The sequence below is a fragment of the Rhodamnia argentea genome, chromosome 1, assembly GCF_020921035.1.
Source record: "Rhodamnia argentea isolate NSW1041297 chromosome 1, ASM2092103v1, whole genome shotgun sequence".
Taxonomy (NCBI): domain Eukaryota; kingdom Viridiplantae; phylum Streptophyta; class Magnoliopsida; order Myrtales; family Myrtaceae; genus Rhodamnia; species Rhodamnia argentea.
This window is the reverse complement of record NC_063150.1, coordinates 25950955-25973727: the sequence shown is the minus strand read 5'-3', so window position 1 is coordinate 25973727 and position 22773 is coordinate 25950955. Positions and strand designations below refer to the sequence as shown.

Genomic DNA, 22773 nt, shown 5'->3' with positions numbered 1-22773 from the left:
GTTGGTGGCCTAATATTTTAATAATTTTTTGATTTTTTTGAATTTTGATTTTCTTTTTATTCATAAAAATTATTAAAGTATTAGGTCACCGGCCGGCCGACGTCCACGTCAACGCCGATTTGTCAAAATTCACCGGATAGACCGAATTGACACAATTACAAAAAAATTTAGAACTGAATCGATCAAAAAATATAATTTAGGACTGAATTAGCACAATTGTAATAAATTTGTGACTTTTTTGGTAAGTTTTCCCATCATCAGTTAGTTCTAAATTTGTAACATCTTCACCATTTTCTTAGGAAATCGACTTTAGCTCCGGCCAGTCGTAGGAACTGTTAAAGGATTCTTTCTAAAGTTAGGCAAAGCGCAGCCACCTCCTATCTTTGCTTCCATATGCTTCTCTCCAGGTCGATTGTGTCTAATGCACAATCAATCGATATCACGTAATGAAAGAGTTTTCTTTCCTAAAAAAAAAATTAAATTGTAGTGTAACTCTGTACAGCTCAGGAAAATTTAAGTCATCGCTTAAGGAAGCCGTCGACGAACCACTCTCTTTTCAAAGAAGAAGAAGAAGAAGAAGAAGAAGAAGAAGAAGCAATCATTATTAGTATAGTTAGCCTTGTCAAAATAAGTCATAAATCCATTTCTTAACCCATATTTGATGAGTGAATCATCATATGATATGGATTAGATGTGTTTATTACATGAGTCATAAATGATTTCAGGATGGCCAAACGCAAAAAAATCTAAGTGTTAAAAATGCATTCAAAGTTTGCCTAAACTCAACTCACTGTAACTTTCTATTTACTCTCTATGAGAAAATAATGGACTCCTCAGGCCGTCTCGGGTTCGGAGAAGTCTCGATTAGCCCACTAGACGGGCCTGACTTCACCATCGGGAAAAACATCAACAAATTTTTTCATTATTTTCTATTGTTATTAATCTCGTATGTTTCATCTGTTAATTATTGGAGTATATTTTTCCTTAGTTAATATTTAGCGTTATTATTAATATTTCAATGTTAGTTCTTGTGCATGAATTATCTTTTTCAATATCTTACATTCTGTCTAATTAAAATTTCAACTCTTCCAAGATATTGGTTGTTGTAATTTTATGAAATCACTATCAATTACTAACTTCCTCTTATTCTTCGCTATGAATCAATACAAAAATTCAAAATGACATTAAATGCCGAAAGCCAATTCTTTAGCATCTCGCAGCCATAATAGCCATTTTCATCTTGAAAAACATACGTACATGGAGAGCTTAAAATGGGCTAACTAGGTGGATACGGATTTTTATAACTTATATTATAAATGCAAGTATTTTAATAAATGAGTCGGGTCGGGCATGCGTTACTGAATCCGTACCGTATTTAAATGAGTCCAAACGGGTTAAACGGGTCAATTTAGATTAGGCGACTCTCGACCCAACTCAAATTTAACCCGACCCATCCGTTAACAACTTGGCCCAGACTCGAAAACGGAGAAAGGCCCAGAAACCACGGGACCCACGTCGCTCCCTTCTTCCTCGCTCCCTCTGCCCCGCCCCTCTCTCCTTCTTTGTCGCGGAGCAGATAGACAACGGCCAACAGAGGAAATCCGTGCGGAGATGGCCAAAATTCGAAAACTACAGTGAGGAACTTCTCTGCGGGCTACTCCACATCTCTCTCTCTCGACGCGCGTACGCGAGCAGTTGATACAACAGAGAGGAAAGTGAAGCAGACTTCACGAGCCTTGTGGAAGAAGCGCAGAATCTCTCTCACATGGCGTTTCCTGGATCCGGGTTCTCGAGGGAGATGGGTCCATCGGGTTCGGGCCCGCGAAGCTCCGCGACCCCTTTTGGTAGCTTCCCTCGCCCTTCCCCTTCGCCTTCGCAGCCGCCTTCGAATCCTCCTGCCCCTCCTCCTCCTCCTCTTTTGGTGCTTCTCCGGTTCGATCTCCGAGTCCGAGGTATGTGCCCTTTTTCTTGTTGCTTCGCGTTCTAGAGCTTCTTTTCTGTTCCCCGTGGTTTGCGATGATGGCTTGCTGAAAAGTGCCGCCTTGTCTTGTTGGCTCCTTGACCTCCGTGATCGAGAAACCTTGGCTTGCGAGTATGGTAACGCGTACACATCGTTAGAATTTGTTGGAAGACCTCAGAGTAGCTGTTCTTCTTATAGTATCGAAAGGATTGAAGTGTAATAGCATGAACAGCGACTACAGTGGCTTTTGCATTTTCGGATGAAAGAAGTCTCATGTTGATGATCTTGGTTGGCTTTGCTGCCATTTTATGCAGAAAGAAGTGGAAAAAGGGCAGTTTCGCAGTGATGTTTCAAAGATTTTCAAAGTACTTTTAACTATATCATGCCATGTCGCTGAAAAATAGTTCCTGTGTATAGCAATATTGGTAATCCTCCGAATACAAGATTTTTGAGAAATCACCGCAGTAGATTGGTTGGATACATTCCCAACTGTCTCCCTGTTGGGCAACCTCCTTTTTGTTGTCTCATTTGAGAAGATTTGGCACCATGTTTTTCCATCGATCAACTGCGAGTGAGGTAATTTCTGTATAACTTTGTGGATCTTGACATCCTGTAGCATGATATACTCATCCATAGTTGCGGTCTTATATTTGGGGTTGTAGTTGCTGTTGACAGTCACTCCATGTATGTATTCTAGCCAGTAGCGCTATTGTGACTCTGATGTGAGGATTCGCTTATCGGACCATTTTTTGTTTATCTAATAATGTTTTTGAGCACCATTTACCATACTGCTGGCACTGATGAATTTGAGTTGACAACAGGAGGCCTGAAATTCGAGGGGCCACACAGTTATTGCCTTCGTCTTTTGGCAATGGCTATCGGGCACCTGCTCGTCCTTACACATCGTCAATTACTCTTAGGTGATCATTGACAAAGATTTATGATCTTGTTGTGTCTCTTTTCTTTTGCGATATTTGTAGTGTTTTACAGGCTAATGCTTTCGTTGTGAATATGATTGCTTGTGTAGTGTTGTGGTAGTCCTACAAGGAGACGCTCCACATTGAATAATTTAAGATGCTATACATGCAATTGACATTGCAACTAGTAGTAACCACACACTTGCGAGTATGCTGCCTGCTATTGAAATAAAACAAGAAGCAACAATGCCAACAAGATGTTGTGTTAAGATTCTTGCTATTTGGTAGACGAAGCTTTGAGAAGATGCGAAACCTGGAATTTAAAGTCAGCTTGTTAAATAGACAGTGCGTTTGTTGTAGTAGTCGATCTGTGACCTTGTTGTCTCCTGTCCAGAAGGTGCTTTGTTTGGCTATATCATGCTGGAAAATTTTCATGTGAATTTCTGCTCTGACACCCTTAGCCATTTTGTAATTTGTGCATCTTTGAGATGATACTTCTAGATGGTTGTGCAATAATTCTTAAGATTGTCGCCCTCTGTCTCACTGCAATCAAATGGTTATCCCTTTACTTCATAATGCAATGAAATTAGAAGTTTCCCTGCATCATGATGCATGTGTTTCCAGATTTTAGTACTATTCCTTGCACTCATTGTTCTTTGTTGCTATAAGTACGGTGCATATGGAGTCAGCAGTAGACATAGTTTTTTTTTTTTTTTTTGGTCGATTTCCAGGTCAAAACTACGTTGGCCAATGCTAATGCACTATAAGATATTGATGGCTCCTTTCCTTTTTCAGGCCAAATGAGTCTTTGCCAAGATTGGGTAGGGGGCAAAACCCTTTGTACAAATATCCCGATGCACAAATCAGTCAGAGGCCCTCCTCCGTCGCCTCTTTGGTTGCCTCACGTAATCAAGGAAGTGTAACTGCCGGGATTGCCAGATTCCAAGATCCAAGAAGAAGCAACTTGCCAGTAACATCTCCAGAAAGAGACAATTTGAGGAACTTCAGTAAATATACTTTAAGAAGGCAAGTCTCTGTCAGATGAGTTCCCATTTATCATATGTTGTCTGTAGTTCTATATCGGGAAACTTACCTGTATAACCTGAAATTGCCATTTTTGGCCGCTCAGTTGCGTTCATTCCTGGAGTAGCTTTCCTCATGGTTTATGCTATTGCATAGCCAATTTCTGGTTTGACAACTGTACATTTGGAGCATCTCTGCATTTTCCAAGGGATGGAAGGGCAGAGGCCTTTGGTGTCCCCTCCAGTCAAGAATTGGGGCCTCACAATCACTAGTCAATATGCATTTCTCTCATGCCTTTCTTCGTTCATGGTTTGATATTGTGGTGTCTTAGGCATTGAGGACCCGCACATGAGTAGGACTCCTACCATAACATAATCAGCAGATTCTATTTCATCCCTGGACTTGAGTTGTGGAAATGATGGTGTTCTGCTTTTCTCCTTGTTTCAAGTTGTTTTCATTCACTTTGAGCTTATCAAAATTCTGGCTGTGAGTAGGGAAAACAAATTATGTCAATTGTAAAAGGGTTATGGTTGCTAAATTGGATTGTTTGGGTTTCGTTATGGGACTAGGGTATACCAAGTTATCAAGTACATGGTGTGAGAGTGGGAGGTTTAGCTATTTCTCTGGATCATTCATGCTATGGCTCGGACCAGTAGCTGAAATTATCGACTGTAAGGTGGAAAAGTAATTGTATTTCTTTTAGCTCCTGTAATTAGAACTAAGGTGCAAATATGGCTAGCAGTGGAATCAACTGGTGTAACAGTACTTCTCATCCAAGTAAATTCTTGTGAGTTTATTAGATGCCTGTGAAATGGGATCGCCAATAGTTACATTTATTTTGGAAAAAGATTACAGTTGAAATCCTATTGTCAGATTTACCTGTGTTTAGAGAGGATTATTGTGCTGCTGGACATTGAGGCCATATGCATGGGGATGTGGTCGATGAAATGCATTGCATATGAGTGCAACATTGATATTTGTGGTGTATCAATGGCTCCTGCACTGATAATGTTTTTCGGATAAATGACAATCTGTGTGCTATGTTGAGAAACTCTTCATTTCATTGCGTGAGTTTGAGTTGGAAGTATGCGTTTGTTGCTCTTATGTATGTTGTGATAAACTCTGGATTTCATGCTGTTCATCTGGTCCATGTTTTGTGATACCCTTAGGCCTTTAACTTGAATCTTCAGTTCTTAATGGTTTTTTTACTTCTAATTTTAGTATATCACTTTGTACTTTTTGGAGATTTGGTGCTAGCTACAATCATGTCCTGTTGAGTCGTTGACTGGCTGTGATTTCAGAAGCTCCCTAACAAATTGCTAAAAGTATATTTGTCCATGTACCATAGTCAATTATTTTTTTGACTTTGAGCATTGCAATGACATTGAAGACAATTTATGAGGGGTTCTTTCTTTCCACGATTGAACTGAACTCACACCTTTTTCATTGATTGCAGTCATTTTGGCGCACAACCACGTTCTCCTGTAGGCTATGAAGACATCTATGATGATTTTCGTCCTCCTTATGGGGAAGGTCAACGGTACATGTTCACCCTTCTAGCCTCTCTTGTTGGTCAAGTTTGATCGCCTGCTATATTAGAAGTTCATTTGAAGCATCTGTTTTTGTTTTTGTTTTTTTAAATAATATCTGCTCTGACAAACTTGATTATAATTGCAGTACCATATTTCCAAAAGTTACTCACTCACCTCAGAGTATCGGGAATCATTACTCACCAGTTCCACAAGGAACTCAATTAGCCCTTCCAAGTATCAGGAGTAGTTACTCACCGCAAGAAATTCCTCGTTTTGAAGAAGCTCAAAGGTGAATGTTCATCTATTATTCCTCGTTCTTCTTTTGCTAATGTATGTTAGCTATATCATGCATAATTTGTGAGCAAGACATTCTTTAACTTGTTACACTTCCATGTAGGAAGTTCTCAGCTGCACAAGGTCCTGTCTACTTTACATTTGATGATTGGACCTGAGGATAATGTTTTCATTAATGGTCAACAGAGGATGTGTGTAAAAATTATTGGAAGCAATAAACCGATTCTTTGTTCCCCGCCCGAACTGGCATTTTCTCGAGATTTTCTCAAGTGACATATTCAGTGTTGGACATAGGTTGATTTTGATTGTACCTACATTGAGACAGTTTTCCGTTTTCTTAGCTTAGCATTCTCTTCATCTCTTTAGGGATTTTTAAGTTTTCGGAAATCACTACAAGGACACTATTTCATTGGTGTGCTATCCTCTACAATTATTTTAGACCTAATGTTTACATCTCTAGGCTCACACTTTTGTTGTGTGGCTTTAGTTTTCTCAACTTATAATGACTATCTCCTTGCATTTGTTCGACAGGCCTGCTCCAATTTCCACTGCATGGGGTAGTCAACCAAAGTCTCCAAGCAACTATTCCGACTCTGTTCCTCATCATGACCGGAATGGGTCTGACAATTCTGGAAGAGGCATTCCAACTGACATCATAAGAGTCGAAAGAACAAAGAGAACCAGATCTCCGCCTTTGTCACCAATGAATGATCTGCAAGAGAGTTCACCTTTATCTGAGGATAACTACAATAGGTGAACAGTTCTATTGGACTCAAACAGTCACATTATCCATTCTTTTCTGTACTTTTCTCACTGTTTTGAGGGATCTTTTCCTAAATGTTAGCTTATGAATCTCCTCCTTCAGGTCTTCAATGTCTCTCCCTGTGTCAAGTACAAAAACAGGAATGATTTTCAGTCACCCTGATTCTGATGTTCATCAGAATGTTCTGTCATCTTCTGATATTGGCTTGGAAGCTCCTCCAAACGAGCAAAGTTACTTTCCAGTTCCTAAAAGAACGAGGTCACCAGCTCCCTCAGACAAGGACATGCAGCATAACCCCACTTCTTCACCTGAGGAAATAGAACGGTAGTATGCTGCATGTGCATTCTTTTGGAATCTCTCTGTAGTATTTCATTGTAGCTTGTCTACATGATCAATTTGTCGATGCATTTACAGGGAAATGCAGGCCAAGGCTAAGCGTTTAGCTCGATTTAAAGTTGAATTAAGTGAACCCGTACAGCGCAGCTCGATCATTGCAGAACCAAACGTTTCTTCTGTTCATCATGATTTATCTATGGTGCATGAAAGAAAATTCGTCGGAGAGACCTTTAATGATGTGACGGGAGATTTTCCATCTGGAAGCTTTGACAATGGAGATTTGGAATCCTCCAGTAACATTGTGGGCTTATGCCCTGATATGTGCCCTGGTATGCTCTTGCTAAAAACTTTTCACTTATCATATTAGTCTAGAGATAATCTGCATCAACTTGGGAAACAACCTGATTGTCATTGCAAAAAGTAAAAGGAGGGTATACTTCAGTTAGTTTCTTATTTTCAGAAGGCAAAATGTCACGGAATCAGGAAAAAGCCAATGCATTTTGTTCAGAGATTTTGTTGGTTCTAGTATTTGGATGACTGTAAAATCTTTGAATGTGAAATTGAACTGCCATATTCATTGTATTTCAGAATCAGAAAGGGCTGAGCGAGAAAGAAAGGGGGATCTTGATCAGTATGAACGTTTAGATGGTGATAGAAATCAAACAAGCAAGTCTCTTGCTGTTAAAAAGGTTTATCTGATTTTTTTATATGCCCTAAACAGATTTAAAAAGTTTTGTCTTCTCCTCTTTGTTTGAACTATGCTCTTCAACTGAAGCTTGTTAATTTTCTTGTGATGATGTTTTCCAGTATACTAGGACAGCTGAAAGGGAAGCAGATTTGATTAGGCCAATGCCGGTCCTGCTGAAAACCATTGACTATCTACTGAGTTTGCTAGATCAGCCTTATGATGATAGGTTTCTGGGTCTATACAACTTTCTGTGGGATAGGATGAGAGCAGTCAGAATGGACCTCAGGATGCAGCATATTTTTGACCTTGAGGCCGTAAAAATGCTGGAACAAATGGTTTGTTCTCATTACCATTTCTCTCTGTTTTTCTGGAGTGTGTGGAAGGTGTGCTTGATTGCTTTTCCCCAAAGTGGTTGAAATTATTTATTTACGCAGAGATAGTCTGATATTTGTAGTTGTGGCTTTTCTCCTGGCTAAATAGTGTTTCCGTTCTTGCCTTGCCCAGATACGACTTCATATTATTGCGATGCACGAATTGTGTGAAATTACTAAAGGAGAGGGCTTTTCAGAGGGATTTGATGCACACCTGAACATAGAACAGATGAACAAAACATCAGTAGAATTGTTCCAACTGTATGATGATCACAGAAAGAAAGGAATCAGCATACCAACAGAAAAAGAGTTTAGAGGGTATTACGCGTTGCTCAAGCTGGATAAGCATCCTGGTTATAGGGTAAGTAATAGTAACGTGATGGTTTTTTTGTTTTTTTATTATGGCAAGATAATGCAGTGGCAGTTCAGTTGAATGAGTTGATCCTCTGTGACTTATCTGTAGAAATTGTTTCTGTTAGGTTGAACCAGGAGAGCTTTCCCTTGACCTTGCTAAAATGACTCCAGAAATGAGGCAATCGCCAGAAGTGTTATTTGCTCGTGATGTGGCAAGGTCCTTTTACTGCTCCTTGATGAACTTCAGGTTATTACTGACGCATTTAACTGAGATGGGTTCACTTTTCGGCGTTGCAGAGCATGCAGGACTGGCAATTTTATTGCGTTCTTTCGACTTGCAAGAAAAGCTAGTTATCTTCAAGCTTGCCTGATGCATGCTCATTTTGCAAAGGTATGGGAAATGTTTTTGGTTGTGGTGACAGTTGATGAACTATGAATTTCGTGGCTATACATGCTGCCTCTTAGATGAGCTTATTTGGCCTATGACTGAAATAGTTGCTGCCCTTATTTTTAAGTGGGCATGGGTTATTACCACTTGTGAGCCATTTTTTTTTCTTTGTGAACTGTCTTGCTAATATCGGTATCGATAAGTGCTTGGACACTAGATTCTTTTCATTGCACCCTAGATAGTTACTTCATGTTTTATTAGGTGATAAAATAGAAATAGTATATTTATGACTTTAAATTATACATTCAGCTTTAGCCCTTTTTCACACCAAAAGATAAAAAAATAGTTTTGCTTTTTGTAGTGGAATGTATAATCCTGGTATGAAGTTTTTGCACGTTGGGACTGAATAATCATGCCGACCATCGTGAGTTTGGTAATTGGAGGTCGTTATGGTTCTTATGATTATGCAGCTCAGAGAATCACTAAGGTTGGTTCTTTTGGGTCCCATTTAAGATGCCATAATGGTGTGAGAAATTCTTGAGATTGTGACACCAGTCAGTGACTCCTCACTGGAAATCATCTGTAATATTAACGGCTTGTTTAATAAAACTAAAAGATAGGTGCTGAAAATTTAAATGCTGAAAATAGATAAAGGACATTATTTTATGGTAACTGAAAATCTAGTTCAAATAACATTATTTTCTTGCCAAACATATGACTAAGGATGATGTTGGTAGGTTTTATTGACATACTGGGTGATTTCAATATCGGTTTACGTACATTACAAGTGCCAAAACTTGTGTACGGCGCTCACGTTAGTGTCAAAACCTTCAAAACGATCACTTAAGTGCCAAATTTTTTGAAAGACGATCACTTCAGTGCCAAAACTTTCAAAACGATCGTTTAAGTACCAAAATTTTTTAAAAACGTTCACTTGATTGCCAACTCTGGCGAGCCACGTCAGCTCAAATATTAATAAAAATAGGCCAGCTCAAATTGGAGTTAACGGAGCGTTTTTCAAAAAATTTGGCATATAAGTGATCGTTTTGAAAGTTTTGATATTAAATTAAGCGCCGTACGCAAGTTTTGACATTTGTAGTGTACTTTAGCCTTTCATATCCATTAGACATATCTTCATTGAATGAATTAAGTAATTCATTTACGTAAACCAATGGAGTGATTTTTTTTGGCTTATTTGAATGTTTCAAGCTAAAACTGATTAGATCTCGAGTTGCGCTTGATCTTAGTAAGTGCTACATATTTACTTCTCAGATCTTGATGGGATTATCAAACAGCCTCTACGTCTTTCTGTTGTTGCTTATATTTTGCTACTAATTCTAATTGATTGCTGCCCTTAACCTTGACTGCACCAACATTTTGAAACCTTTGGTTAAATGCTGAGAAAAGTCAAAGCAAGGTTTGAGTAGTGATATCACGATTCAACTTTTTACACCTTTGCTTGGCTTATTCTCCTTCTCTTAGTAGTAAATGAGAATGTTTTACTTCGTGCTTGTGTGCATAGGCATATGCTGTCTCTAATATTTCCTTATGCAACTAAAGCTCTTTTGACCAGTTACGATCTCAAGCACTTGCTTCGCTACACAGTGGCCTGCAGAGTAATCAAGGTCTCCCTGTTGCTGTTGTTGCTCAGTGGCTGGCGATGGAGGTGCTTATAGTGACATGACATGGACTAAACACTACTTATTTTGCACAGTTTGTTTGACTATTGTGTTATAATGATGTTTTGGCAATGGAAATAGGAAGAAGACATAGAAAGCCTTTTGCATTACCATGGTTTTTCTGTGATGGAGTATGAAGAGCCATACATGGTGAAGGAAGGTCCATTCCTCCATGTAGATAGAGACTTCCCTATGAAGTGTTCAGAGCTTGTTCATCTCAAGAAGACGACCAGGATAATTAAGGACATCTTGATTCCTGAGTCAATTTGCTCATTTTCCAAGGAAGCAACAAAGTTCCAGTTGACAAGTGATCTCAAACATGAAATGAAGAATATCCAACCTGTTGAGAAGGATAGTTCCATCCACGTATCTGATCAAGAAATGGCTATTTCTGAAGATATGGCTGTTTCTGAAACTATATCATCTCCGATAGAGATTTGTCGTGCGAACATAGCTTTCGGATCCCCAAAAATTGCTCAGCACGTGGAAGTTGACCATAAAATCTCTGGGGCGGGTTTTATGCCATGGAACTTTCCAGCGGTTCATAATAGCTCACCTAAAACTGCACCCATTAATCTGTGTGCAAAAGCAGACTCTAATTTCAGAAATCCTCTTCAGATAAGTGGTCTTTCTGGAAACGAACTTACGCCCTTGCCATTTTCACTTAGTTCAGTCCAGCAAAAAGTGCTTCCGGATGAATCGGAAAGTAATGGTGCTTGGCAAAGCTCAGTATCTCTGGAGGATGACATTTGTAATGCGAATGAAGAAGCTCCACATGTTCATCAAGAAAATGGAATGGATGAAGTCTATGTAAACGAGGATATTTATACTAATGACAAGGATGAAGAAGTTGCCGAGGCAAAACTCACGTTGATCTTAAGGTTTGTGATAAGTTGCTTTTTCTTTGCATTGAATGGTTCTCTCAGAAAGGTCTAATCGTTCTGGCATTTCTTCCAGGATATGGAAGCGGCGTTCTGCCAGAAGAAGGGAGTTACGTGAGCAAAGGCAACTAGCGGCTGCTGATGCATTAAGTTCACTGTCTTTGGGACCTCCAGTTCAATGGAAAAATGATGTTAGTTTCTGCTGAGTTGCTTTATTTCTGCGTTTCTCCATTAAGCGATGAGTCCTACTTTCTTTATATGCCTTGTTCTCTCGGTTTTATTGAAGGGGTTAAAGTTAATAGCATAGTGGTTAGAATTTCATGCTTTCCTCTGAATTCACTGTGGACAGTTTATATAATGTTGGTTCTTATAGAAGCACTAAAATGTTGGTTCTTATAGAAGCACACTATTCATTCTAGTTGACAGTGCAATGGAGATCAGTGCTGTATGAGTTGGCACATGCCACCCAAAAATGCTTTTGCTATCTCTCTGAGTTGGTTCCTCAACCTGGTTCTTGTTCCTTTCCCCCTGCCCTGGTATTGATGATTCTTCTTTTCATTGAAAGGGAAGATTAGAGAAAAAATAAGTTAGGGCATCTGCGTCTCTCACTATCGTCCTTTTGCAAGCAGGGCTTGTGTTGGAAGGCCTTTGGTTTGATCATTGTCTAATCAATGTATAATGCATTACTACTTGTGTCCATTCTTGTCTCTTTCATGCATGAGTAGTTATTAAACGGTAGACAGCTGTACTTTATATCACCAGATTCTCATTCATGTTTAACTTTCATGCAGCAACCAAGCAGTCTCAACGAGTTTGACATTGACCAAGTCACAACTGAGAGGCGTGGAAAGCACAGACAGTCATGGTCTAGGCTGAATGTTGCAGACGTGACTGCTGGTGAACTCATCAAGCGCAACCCAAATGCTAAATGCCTGTGCTGGAAGATTATTATTTGTTCACAGATAGAAAGTCTAGATAGTGAGATACTGGAGAGAAGTTTCACCCATCGAAGCGCAGTCAGGTGGTTGCTTGCAAAGATTATGGCAGCTGGAACGGAGCATCCCGATCTGGTCTTTTCCTCTCCGTCACTGTCAATATGGAGAAAATGGGTCCCTTGTCCGCCTAATATGGACTTAACCTGCCACTTGTCTGTGATTGAGCATATAAGTTCAGATAAGTCAAGCATGACAATAGATGGTGCCAGTGCTGCTCTCTTCCTCTTGGCTGAAAGCATCCCTTTGGAACCTCAAAAGATACGGCTTCATCAACTCATAACATCATTCCCTTCTGGCTCTAGATTGCCGCTTCTGATCTTAATTGACTCGTGCGCAAATCTGGGTTCAGAAGATGCCACTTGTGAAATCATCAACAAGTTGGGCCTCCATGCTATTGACCGATCGAGGGTGGGTAGCCTTTCCGTCGTCTTCCTTGTAGAAGATAAGAAATTGGAGTACTTTCATGAATTTTTCAGTGACCAGCGGCTGAGGGAAGGGCTGCATTGGCTGGCAAGCATGTCGCCACTTCATTCTCCGGTTCATTGCGTAGAAACACGTGACCTAGTTCTTAATCACCTGAACTCTTTCTTGGAAAGGCTTGGGAAGAGTGGCTCTGAAGTGGGCCCCGACCAATGTATCTTAGCACTCAATGAAGCCTTGGATCACGTGCTGGGAGAAGTTGCCACAGCTGCAGATACAAATCCCTCCGGTTGGCCTTGCCCTGAGGTTTCTTTGCTGGATGAGCATTGCAAAGAAAGCAGAATTGCAGATTGTTACTTGCCAAGTTTTGGGTGGAATACATCAGCTAGAATTGAGCCGATTTTGTCCGCTCTAAGGAAATGTAAGCTTCCACATTTCAGTGATGACATTTCGTGGTTGAGAAGAGGTTGTAGAGTAGGAAAGGAGGTCGACAGTCAGAGACTACAACTAGAAGCATGCTTGATCAGATACCTTGCCCAGTCAAGTAATGTGATGGGGGATGCGCAAGCCAGAAACGAGGTATCTTTAATGCTACAGAAACATGCTCGGCTTGAGCTTCGGGACTCAGTATACTACATAATTCCAAATTGGGTGATGATTTTCCGGAGGATATTCAATTGGAGGTTGATGATTCTGCGGAAAGAGGAGCTCTCAGAGTGTTATGTCCTAGAACATGTTGCTTCTCAAACTTCAAGTTCTGAGAACATGTTACAAGAAGATTCACACCCTTACTTGGAGAATCCATCGCTAGATGAAATGCTTGAAGTTGGTTCCGCCAACCTGTCTTGTCTCACATCGAGTTCTCAGCCACAAATTTCAGTGCCTATGACTGGATCACCCATCCATGGTAGAGACCAAACTTGGGATGCTGTACATGTCGACGACCTTCCAGCAGCAGGTAGAACGACTATTCTTCAGGATAATGAAATGGCTTCTGTAGATGATGATGCATATAGGTTTAGTACATTGATAAGTAACAATGATACACCGGTGAATTTTGCCAAGGCCACTGATGGAAGCGAAAAACTGAGTAGGCTATTGCAGCAGTGTGATTTACTCCAGAACGTACTAGATGAAAAGCTATCGGTGTATTTCTGATCGGCTGGCTTTGCTCATTGAGAAGTCTTGGTTGTCGTTGGTCTTTTCTGTATCTTTTCACTGTTGACAGACATTAGGGTGCAACCGAGGAAGTAAAGTAGTTCCCATTCTTGATGATATTGCATCGACTTCCCTCTTCTGCCTCGTGCTGAAGTCTTGCACATGTTGAGTTGACCAAAATAATTACCACCTTGTGGAAGATGGGAGCTGGGCATGGATGTTCCAACTCTGCAGATGCATTAGTACACTTAAATGAAGATCGGGTTAAATTCAACTTAGATATCATCAAAATAAATTTTGCACGTCTGAAGTAAGAAAGTGGTTGAAGCCAAAAACACTTGTTTATTAATCAACATTGATACTGCCCGTTTGATTAAATCATGCCAATGACGCGCGTGGTAATGCGTTTTTCCCTAATCCTGGTTCTAATTGGGTGGTCCACCCCCCTCAACCACTTTGAAAACTTTTTTGTCTTGACGCCTCTAGTTTGTTTGTTTAAAGGAAGAATCTATTAAAAAACCTTAGAAGGTAAAACGATCGTGAACCAACTATTTTGGGAACAAACACAAGCAAAGTATTTCATGTATTACATGGCCGAAGAAAAGTATCTCATCAATGATTATTCAATATGATGAAACCAAGGATGTTTTGTTTGTTCCACGGATCCGAAATGGAGCTAAGTGTCATGTTTATCTTTATAGCTCGTCTCTCTATAATTTCGGTTTCTATAGGAGGAGCAGTGGAGAGCGCGTGTGCACTGTGTGTTGAGATGGTTTTTTGTTTGTTTGTCAGAACAAAGAATCTATTCAGAAACCTAAGAAGGGACAAGAATCACGAATCAATCATTTCGGGAAGGAACATAAATAACGTATCTCATTGATTACATGGCTAAAGAAAAGTAGCTTATTGATGATTAGGTTAGTGAAATGTTTGGTGAAACCACAGTTAACAAGACCTCTCGTTTTTATTAACGGATCGAATGGATACTATTTAACAAGTCATATGAGTGCACTTGTACAGGAAAGTATCGGGTCATTTCCTAACCCGTTACCATAAAAATCATCTTCATTGGCATGATTGATGAGTCAAATGATGTGTGGGACAAAGAGGAGATGGTTTCACAGAATGAATGGAGAAAAGTACATTCGCATCTCCCCTTTGAAATTTGGCAATTTCTTCTCAATCCACTTTCATTTTGCCGAGCCTTTCCATCTCTTTGGGCCAAATCAATCCACCCAAACAGACCAAAAAAAGAAAAAAACTCCACCCAAACAATTCGAGCGCGGTGTCTTCTCCTTCTGAAAGCTTTGCATAGGAAACCTCCGCATTAATGGCACTAGAGCTTTGAGGGTGTCAAGTAAATGTGACGAAGGCGTATGGAGAAGACCCTATTGTTACAATTCATTCGATCGCGGAGCTGAAGCAAATGGAGTAATTCAAGCATTTTGAGCCTCATTTCTCTTGTTACATTTTGGCGGTCCGGACACCATCACTGCCTTCACTCTTCGCTCTCGCTGGCGACAGTGCTCAATCTTATTTTCTAAGTCGGTGTCGCCATCTATATCTTTGTGCAAATATTTCCCATAACAAGTCGTTGGTAATACTCTCAGAAGTTCTATTTCTTCATCATCAGAATTTCTGGACCATAGAGTGGTTCATCCAACCAATGCTCATTGTTAGAAAAATATGGGTTCATTGATTACGTGAGCCTCGGGAGACTCGAAATATTAAGCACCAGTGTCATCTCAACATTTTTTATGACCCCGACAAGAAACACAAGCATCGTTGGGAACACCAACGACTTCTCGTTAGGAAATATTTGCATAAAGACATAAATGGAGGCACTGACTTGGAAGATAAGACCGAGCAGATATCGCCACCAAAGTGAGCTATCCACCAGGGAGAAGGTAGTGATGGTGTCTGGATCGCCAAAATGTAACAAGAGAAATGAGGTCCAAAATGCCCTGAACTGCTCCATTTGCTTCAACTCCACGACCAAATGAATTGCCTTGGTTGTGAGAGATGAGCCCGATAGCAAATGCAGCTACACAGTCAGCCATCAAATAGGCCAACCACAAGAGGAAAACGATGCGATCATTGGCTATTTTTTTTCTCTAAGGGATGCAAATAAAACTAGAAAGACCTGAAGCAAGAGGCTCAATATGATGAAGCCACATGTTCCATGTGCTCTGCAGATCTGGAACGGAGATAAATCCCATATTGTTACTTTGTTTGAATCCCATATTACAACAAACTATATAGGATGTTGAGATGGTTCCCTACTTGTAACACAAGCAAGGTGTTTCATAAGCTAAGTAACAGAAGAAAAGTATGTCAACAATAGGAGGTGAGAGAAGAGAAAAGTGCATTCGCATCTCTCCTCTTTCAAGTTTTGGCGTCAAAGAATATCAAACATTAGAAAAGGGACGCCGTATTCTTCTCATGGAAGAGAAGAATAACAACAAGAGTGAATTAACTGGTTGTCCAAAAGGAATCGAACAAATCTAGTTGTCAATGGATACAGAATTCGTAGAATGGAAAGGAGAGTGAAGCTAGGCTTCCGGCAACCCAGAGAAATTGTAATCAATGAGGAATATAAAAATAAAAACCAAATTAAAATTGACTTGTCTTTCAATTTGTTGATATACGAGAAGTGACTCGGTTTTTCTTTCTCTTCAAAATGAACTGACAATGCAAGTTATATTGTAAATTCATCATATTAGCAAAATGGAGTGATTCGGCGCTTGTTTGTCTGCACTCAAGTTATATCAAAATATCATCAATATTTCGAAAAAAATGGTAAAAATAATTGTTAAGTATTTTACATGTCAATATTTACAGATTGTGAAATTTTCAAGGATGTTGGGTTAAAAAAAAAGTCTTACATAAATCAGAAGAAGCAGAAAATGAACTTATAAGATGAGAAAGATCTAACATAATGAACAAGGATTTTATCAAGGACGATTTGATCGTTCCTTTCTTCCCATGCTAAATGTTTCTAAAATACTGATTCAATGGTATAAGTCGAGAATAACAACACGAATTGAAAAGCTCGACTTGTTGGCATTATTGATTGATATTTCATTCGAGAATATTCTGTCTTGGCTAGTCGCTCTTTTGGTTCTAGGAATAGCTCCACTCCAATCTAATTCTTCAAAGAACAAAGACATAATCTGTGTAATGTCTTGTGTTGTACTTCTAATGAGCCGATCAATGTTACAGGAAAGACTTGGTTGCACTGTTTTACGCGAATTATAAACTGGGAGATTAAACGATAATGATTCGATGCTTTAGTTCGTCTAAAATGGCATGATCCAACTTATCAAGATCGACAAAGAGAAAATTGGTGGAATTTTTCTAAAGTGTATTGAGGGACTAATGTTTGTGGTCATGTCATAACAAACATAAGAATCATCTTCATTGGCATGATCAATGGGTCAAATGATATGGGGAACAAAGAGGAGATGGTTTCACAGAATGCAAAAGAAAGAGGCAGCATATTCTTCTCCCGCAAAGAGAAAAATTCCCAAATTGAAATTCTCTCATGTTGGTGACTAGTGACTGCTTTGAGGAATTGAGCAGAAGAACAATTTTAGCACGCGACAGTGGGAAAAAGAAGAATTTAGCATTTTCATAATGGAGATCTCTCATTGCGGATGTTGTATTTTTTTCTCTAAAAATACTTTGATAATCAATTCATGGCTAATCGAATCATCTCTAAGTGCGAAACTTACGTGTGACGAGCATGTATTCGTTGGTAGGCAATTACTTTCATTAGCGATGAATACAGGGAAATTAATTAGTTAAAAGTGATTAAAAGCAGAATATTTTAAAGTTAAGGTCTGGAGGACTTAGAAAATCGAGCCTGCGGCATAGATAAATTGTCCAAAAAGTTATAAATCTATTGCAGTTTTGCCAATTAGATCCTAAACCTTTTAATTTTTCAATTGAGTCCCTAATTTCATATTTCGCCAATTGAGTCCATTTGGACAATTTCGGCCAGAAAATTGCTGACGTGGATGCCAGCCAACCGACAAGGCACGGTGGCGCTAACATGGATAAAATTTGATAGTATTTAATTCTTATTCGAATTATTAATAGTTGTTAGTAATTTTTTCTATTCTTCCGTTCCCTTTACTTTTTTTATTCTTTTTGTTTTTGTCTTTTTCTCTTCCCTTCTTCCCCCCACTAGTCTCGGGTGAGGGCTGCCCTCGTCGGACTCGGACGAGGGCCGCATGGCTAGGGACGCCCTCAATTAAGGTCGGTAAAGCTCATTGACTGCCGGCAGAGGGACGAAGGGAAAGAAAAAAAGAAAAAAATTAAACAAGACCAGAAGAAAAGAATAAATAAATAAATAAAAATTCAAGAAAATAATTAAATTTTGTCTATGTCGAAATCGATCATGCCACGTGTGATAGCTGGTATCCACGTCAACGATTTCTAGTTAAAATTGATCGGATAGACTCAATTGGCAAAACGTAAAAAGATTTAGGAGTTAGTTGGCAAAATTAAAAGGTTTATGATTGGATTGTCAAAGCTGTTTGACAAAAAAAAAAAAACTTTGGCAAAACTGTAATAGATTTAGGAATTTTTGGACAATTGAATTGCGAGAATTTTTTTTTAGATTTTTTCTCGATTATGGGAACTATTATTTACGGTAAAGATAATGGTCTTGATGATGCTCCTAAAAAATTATTAAGAACTAAATAGTAAGCTAAGCACCAATGGTGTATTTAGAGTTTCGCTAAGTTTTAACTTAACTTTAAGAACTTGAAACTTTCCAAACTAAAACATTTTATAATGTCGTGAAATATATCGACTTTGACTTGTTGAATTTCTTTGTTTATGTTTTCTAAGATTAAAACATTCTCATCTTTGCAAGAAACCGCATCGTTGTGATCATCAACAACTTATCATTGGAAAATATATGGATGAAGACATAGATGGCAGCACCAACCTGGAAGATGACACTGAGCAGGAGTCGTTCCCAAAGCAAATTGTACTCTAGAGAAAAGGCGGTGATGGTATCCGAACCGCCAAGATGTAACAAAAGAAATGAGGCCCAAAATGCCTAAAGTGGATGAATTGCAAGAGTGGATGTAATAAAAGAAACAAGCTGCACGAGTGGATGGATTGCCTTGGTTGTGAGAGATGAGGCCAATCGTGAATGCATCTATCCAGTTAACTATCAAATAGGCCAACCACAAGAGGAAAACGCTGCTGTAATTCACTACTTTATTTCTAAGGGGTGCAAACAGAATGGGAAAGACTTGAAGCGAGAGGCTTAGCATGACGAAACCTTGGATGTTCCATTTGTTCTACATATCCAAATCACAATGGGTCACCACCACCCCCCCCCACCCGCCCCAAACATAATGTGGAGCTCTCTGAGAGAGAGGGACCTTTCTCTCTCTCCCTCCCCCTCTCCCTCTAACCTTCCCTTTCCTTCCCTCTACCTCTCTATCTCCCTATCTTCAAGATTTTTACTTTTTTGGCTTTTCTATCTTGCTCTGTTTTGGGAGTTTCATGTGTAAATAAATTTTTGTAGCTGATCTTGGGTGAACATGGAGATCAATTTTGTCATTCATCCGATCGACGGCCATCGAGAAAGATGTTCGTGACATGACTCCACAAACTCTCCGAGATTAGGCCGCTCTCCCCCGCCGATTAATATTTAAGTTTAGATCCGAGGATTTTACTCTGCCGTACTAAATCTAGATATCCATTTTGGAGTTTCTTACAGATATTTGGTTTGTACTCTTTTAACATGTTGATGTTGTTAGTACTGTTCGACAATGGTGATGAAGACGTTGAACACAGACGTGCACCGTAAAACATTGCAAATGCCATGGAGATCTCGGCGTGTGCTCATCACCGAATCTGACGATTGGCTGCCGAACTTTTACGTTGACATATCTATTCTTAAAGGATGAGAGTGTGTTTTTAGCTATAGAGTGTGATTTGTTATATGCTTTTTAGTATTCATTTTGGTATGCACTTATCTGGGATTTGATAGGCTTGCAATCCTTCTATATACCTCTTGAGTATAATTCTGCTTAATGAATGGAAATTTTCTTTCGACCAAAAACAAAAAGCTTTGTCGCTCTTGTCTATATAATTTATGTTTGTACAGGAGGAATAGTGAGAAATGTTTATTTACGTATTGATATAATTCCTTACTTATTTGTTAGAAGAAAGAATCTATTAAAAAATCCAAGAATGTAAAAGAATTGTAACCACCATCTATGAATGAACGTAAATAAGATACTTGGTAGAAGAAAAATATCTCATCCATGATTAGTTCATTATGATGAAACTTCAAATGAAACATTAGTTCAATAGATCCCAAACGGAGCTAAATACCACGTTTTTGCATAGAACTTTATCACTCCTCTGTGCATTGTTTAGGTTTGTATAGTAGGGATAGTGAGGAATGTACCCATACATGTTAACATCCTTGCTAGTTTGTCAAAAGGTAAAAGAATCGTGAACCAACTACTCCGGGAATGAATACAAATAGGGTATCTTATGCTTTTAATGGCAGAAGAAAAGTATCTCATGGACGAATAATACTTACTGTAGAGGTGGCCGGTTCCGGTTCCTAAAAAAGGTGGAACTGAAACCGGCCCTTGAAGCGCCCGGTTCCGATTTCGGGCCGTTCCGGTTCCGGTTCCGGTTAGGAACCGCCGGTTCCTAGGCCCAATGGCTATTTTCCCCCAAGCCTCCTCCTCTTTTTTGTTTTAAATAGGTTGGAACCGGCCCGGAACCGGCGGTTCCGGGCCGGTTCCGAAAATTTAGAAACCAGAACCTGCCCTTGAAGGCCGGTTCTGGTTCCGGGTTGGAACCGTGGGCCCGGTCAACGGGCCGGCTCTGGGCGAGTTTCGGGCCTACGGTTCCATTTGGCCATGTCTAACTTACTGCTTTATGTTGGTTGATGTTTTATCATCGAATTGGTTTAATCTCGATTCTACTTGCACATCCATCCATTCCGCGCAAAAGAAAAGAATCTCATCCATGATTAGTTTACTCAAAAGTTTGGTGATAGCACTTTTAAAATGGGATTATCCATTTGATGAAGATCAATAAAGGGAAAATTGATTGAATTATATAAAAGCATGAGTGGCGTATTGGATATAATTATGCAGCACGACTAATGTTTGTGGTCATGCCCTAGTAAGCAACAAACCATAAAGATCATATTCAAGTGCATGACTGATGGGTCAAAATGAGGCGTGGGACAAATACGAGATGGTTTCCTAGAATGAGTCGATGAAGCAGAAGAGCACACTCACCATCTCCCCTTTGAAAATTTGGCTTCAAAGAACAGAAAAGTTGAAAAAGGAGAAGCAACTTCTTCTCAATCCACACATTTGTTGGGTCAAATTAATCCACCCAAAACAATTTGAGCGCTGTTTATCTGAATCCTGTTGGATGCACAAACCTTGCATCCAAAGGCTTATAAAATATGCCCCATGGAGGTTTGTAGAAACAACCGAAATGGGCCATCAAGAGCCAAACAAAGGCAAGAAGCTCTCCACCTTTGCTCAGCCCCCGCACATGTGCATCCCCCTTGATATGACTTGCTGCATATGACAGCATCTCCACCCAAACTCCGCTCATCACCTCCCATTTCTTTTCCCCGAGACTTGCCATCTGTCGGGCCAATCCGAGCCCCTCATTGAGCGTGGATATCCCGAATTTGTGGGAAGGATAATCATACAATCTCTTGCATAGCTCCGCTGTGTCCTTGGTCGCATCGCCGATGTGGTCCGATAGATCGAGCACCATGTCGGCTAACGTCATTTGGGCGGCGCCCGCCACACCGGACACCATATCATGCTGATTGAGTAAAAGATACAGCATGTAGTCGGAGAGGATCTTGCCAAATTCCCTTCTCTCATTTCTTTCCGTGGCTTTCTCCATGTTGTACCAGATTTCAGTAGCAATATGCCAACACAAAATACTAGAGTCGTATCTGGCCTGGTTGACATACCTTAAAAGATTGTTGCCATCGGCATCCCCTAGTCTATACGTGAGAAACAGATCACCTCTACCCTCATATATCTCCCTCGCCTTTGTCTCATCAAAAGCGTACTCGGATTTACGTCTCACCTCCTTAAAGATAAAGATCCATAGATCCTGAATAAAAGGATTCTTGGACACGTACCTTGTATTCGCAATCTTGAATGTTTCCCTCGGACCACCAAGTCCGGTGATTGTCTCACTAGCTTGATGGAAACAAGAGATTATCTTCTCAACCATACGCCATGGAAAAATGCAGATATTAGAAAAACCGGTGTTGCCCCAGCTCTGATCATGCTTATGCAGCTTTCTCGGACTCTCCTTCAAGAATTCGGATAAAAGGTTGCAAGCAGAGATGGATTCCGACCACCTTCGAAATATGAATGGTGTATCTAAGACATCATACATAGGGTTGTCGTTAGGCTCTGCTTTGCATTTGGCGGATTGGGGCTTCCTCAGGTTATCCATGGTGGACAACAACTTGGGGAAAAATGAATCTATTGGGGTCGATCCTATGTTGTACCACTTGATTCCGGCAACAGTCCATTCGGAGAAAATGAGCATGAATAGAGCTATCATATCAAGAGCCATCCCTCCAAAAATAAGGGAATAAGTAATATCCACGTCAAGTTTAGGGATGCCATGCTTCTTCAAGCGATTGAATAATACCAAAGCTAGGGCAAGGTCAGTGAAGGCTACGCAGCGGAAAATGTAGCTCCACTTGGAATGTATTACTAGTGCTTTCGTGTGAAGCACCTCGTACATAAAATTGAGTTCGACTGATATCACTCTCAATGCATTGATCGCAGAAACCTTGCGGAAATAATTTTGACTTATTTTGCGCTTATAATCTTTGAACATGAGATCCCCGATGAAGACCTGAAATATTTGAAAGAAGAAATAAGCATGCTTTACCACAATGCTCTCTGCAAGCGTTGCTTCTTCTTCATGAGAATGTCGAACCCTTAATGCATTGAGTTCTTCCTCCATCT

At 39.9% G+C, this 22773-nt stretch overlaps 3 protein-coding genes and 1 long non-coding RNA gene across 13 annotated transcripts in view; 2 read left to right on the top strand and 2 right to left on the bottom strand.

Annotated features, from left to right (window-relative positions):
• LOC115728661 (disease resistance protein RUN1-like) overlaps positions 1 to 22773 on the top strand; it is a 1102447-nt gene that overhangs the window by 289472 nt on the left and 790202 nt on the right. The window lies entirely within an intron of this gene.
• LOC125313790 overlaps positions 1 to 22773 on the bottom strand; it is a 483189-nt gene that overhangs the window by 215578 nt on the left and 244838 nt on the right. The window lies entirely within an intron of this gene.
• LOC125312568 (SAC3 family protein B-like) lies at positions 1535 to 13928 on the top strand. Its single transcript, XM_048274062.1, is given in 18 exon segments — positions 1535 to 1913; positions 1916 to 1952; positions 2782 to 2880; positions 3673 to 3903; positions 5357 to 5440; positions 5578 to 5721; positions 6258 to 6479; positions 6592 to 6813; positions 6904 to 7154; positions 7414 to 7514; positions 7633 to 7848; positions 8018 to 8245; positions 8364 to 8455; positions 8536 to 8629; positions 10200 to 10292; positions 10387 to 11186; positions 11263 to 11377; positions 11978 to 13928. Coding segments are annotated over 18 exon segments (4959 nt in total). The 5' UTR covers positions 1535 to 1765; the 3' UTR covers positions 13760 to 13928.
• On the bottom strand, positions 21144 to 22272 carry LOC125313720. The gene has a single exon (XM_048273611.1). The coding sequence runs from the start codon at positions 22247 to 22249 to the stop codon at positions 21173 to 21175; it is 1077 nt and encodes a 358-aa protein (XP_048129568.1). The 5' UTR covers positions 22250 to 22272; the 3' UTR covers positions 21144 to 21172.

Excerpts from the sequence above, each read along its gene's own strand:
- LOC125313720 (XM_048273611.1), bottom strand. The coding sequence starts at position 22,249 with ATGGATAACCTGAGGAAGCCCCAATCCGCCAAATGCAAAGCAGAGCCT.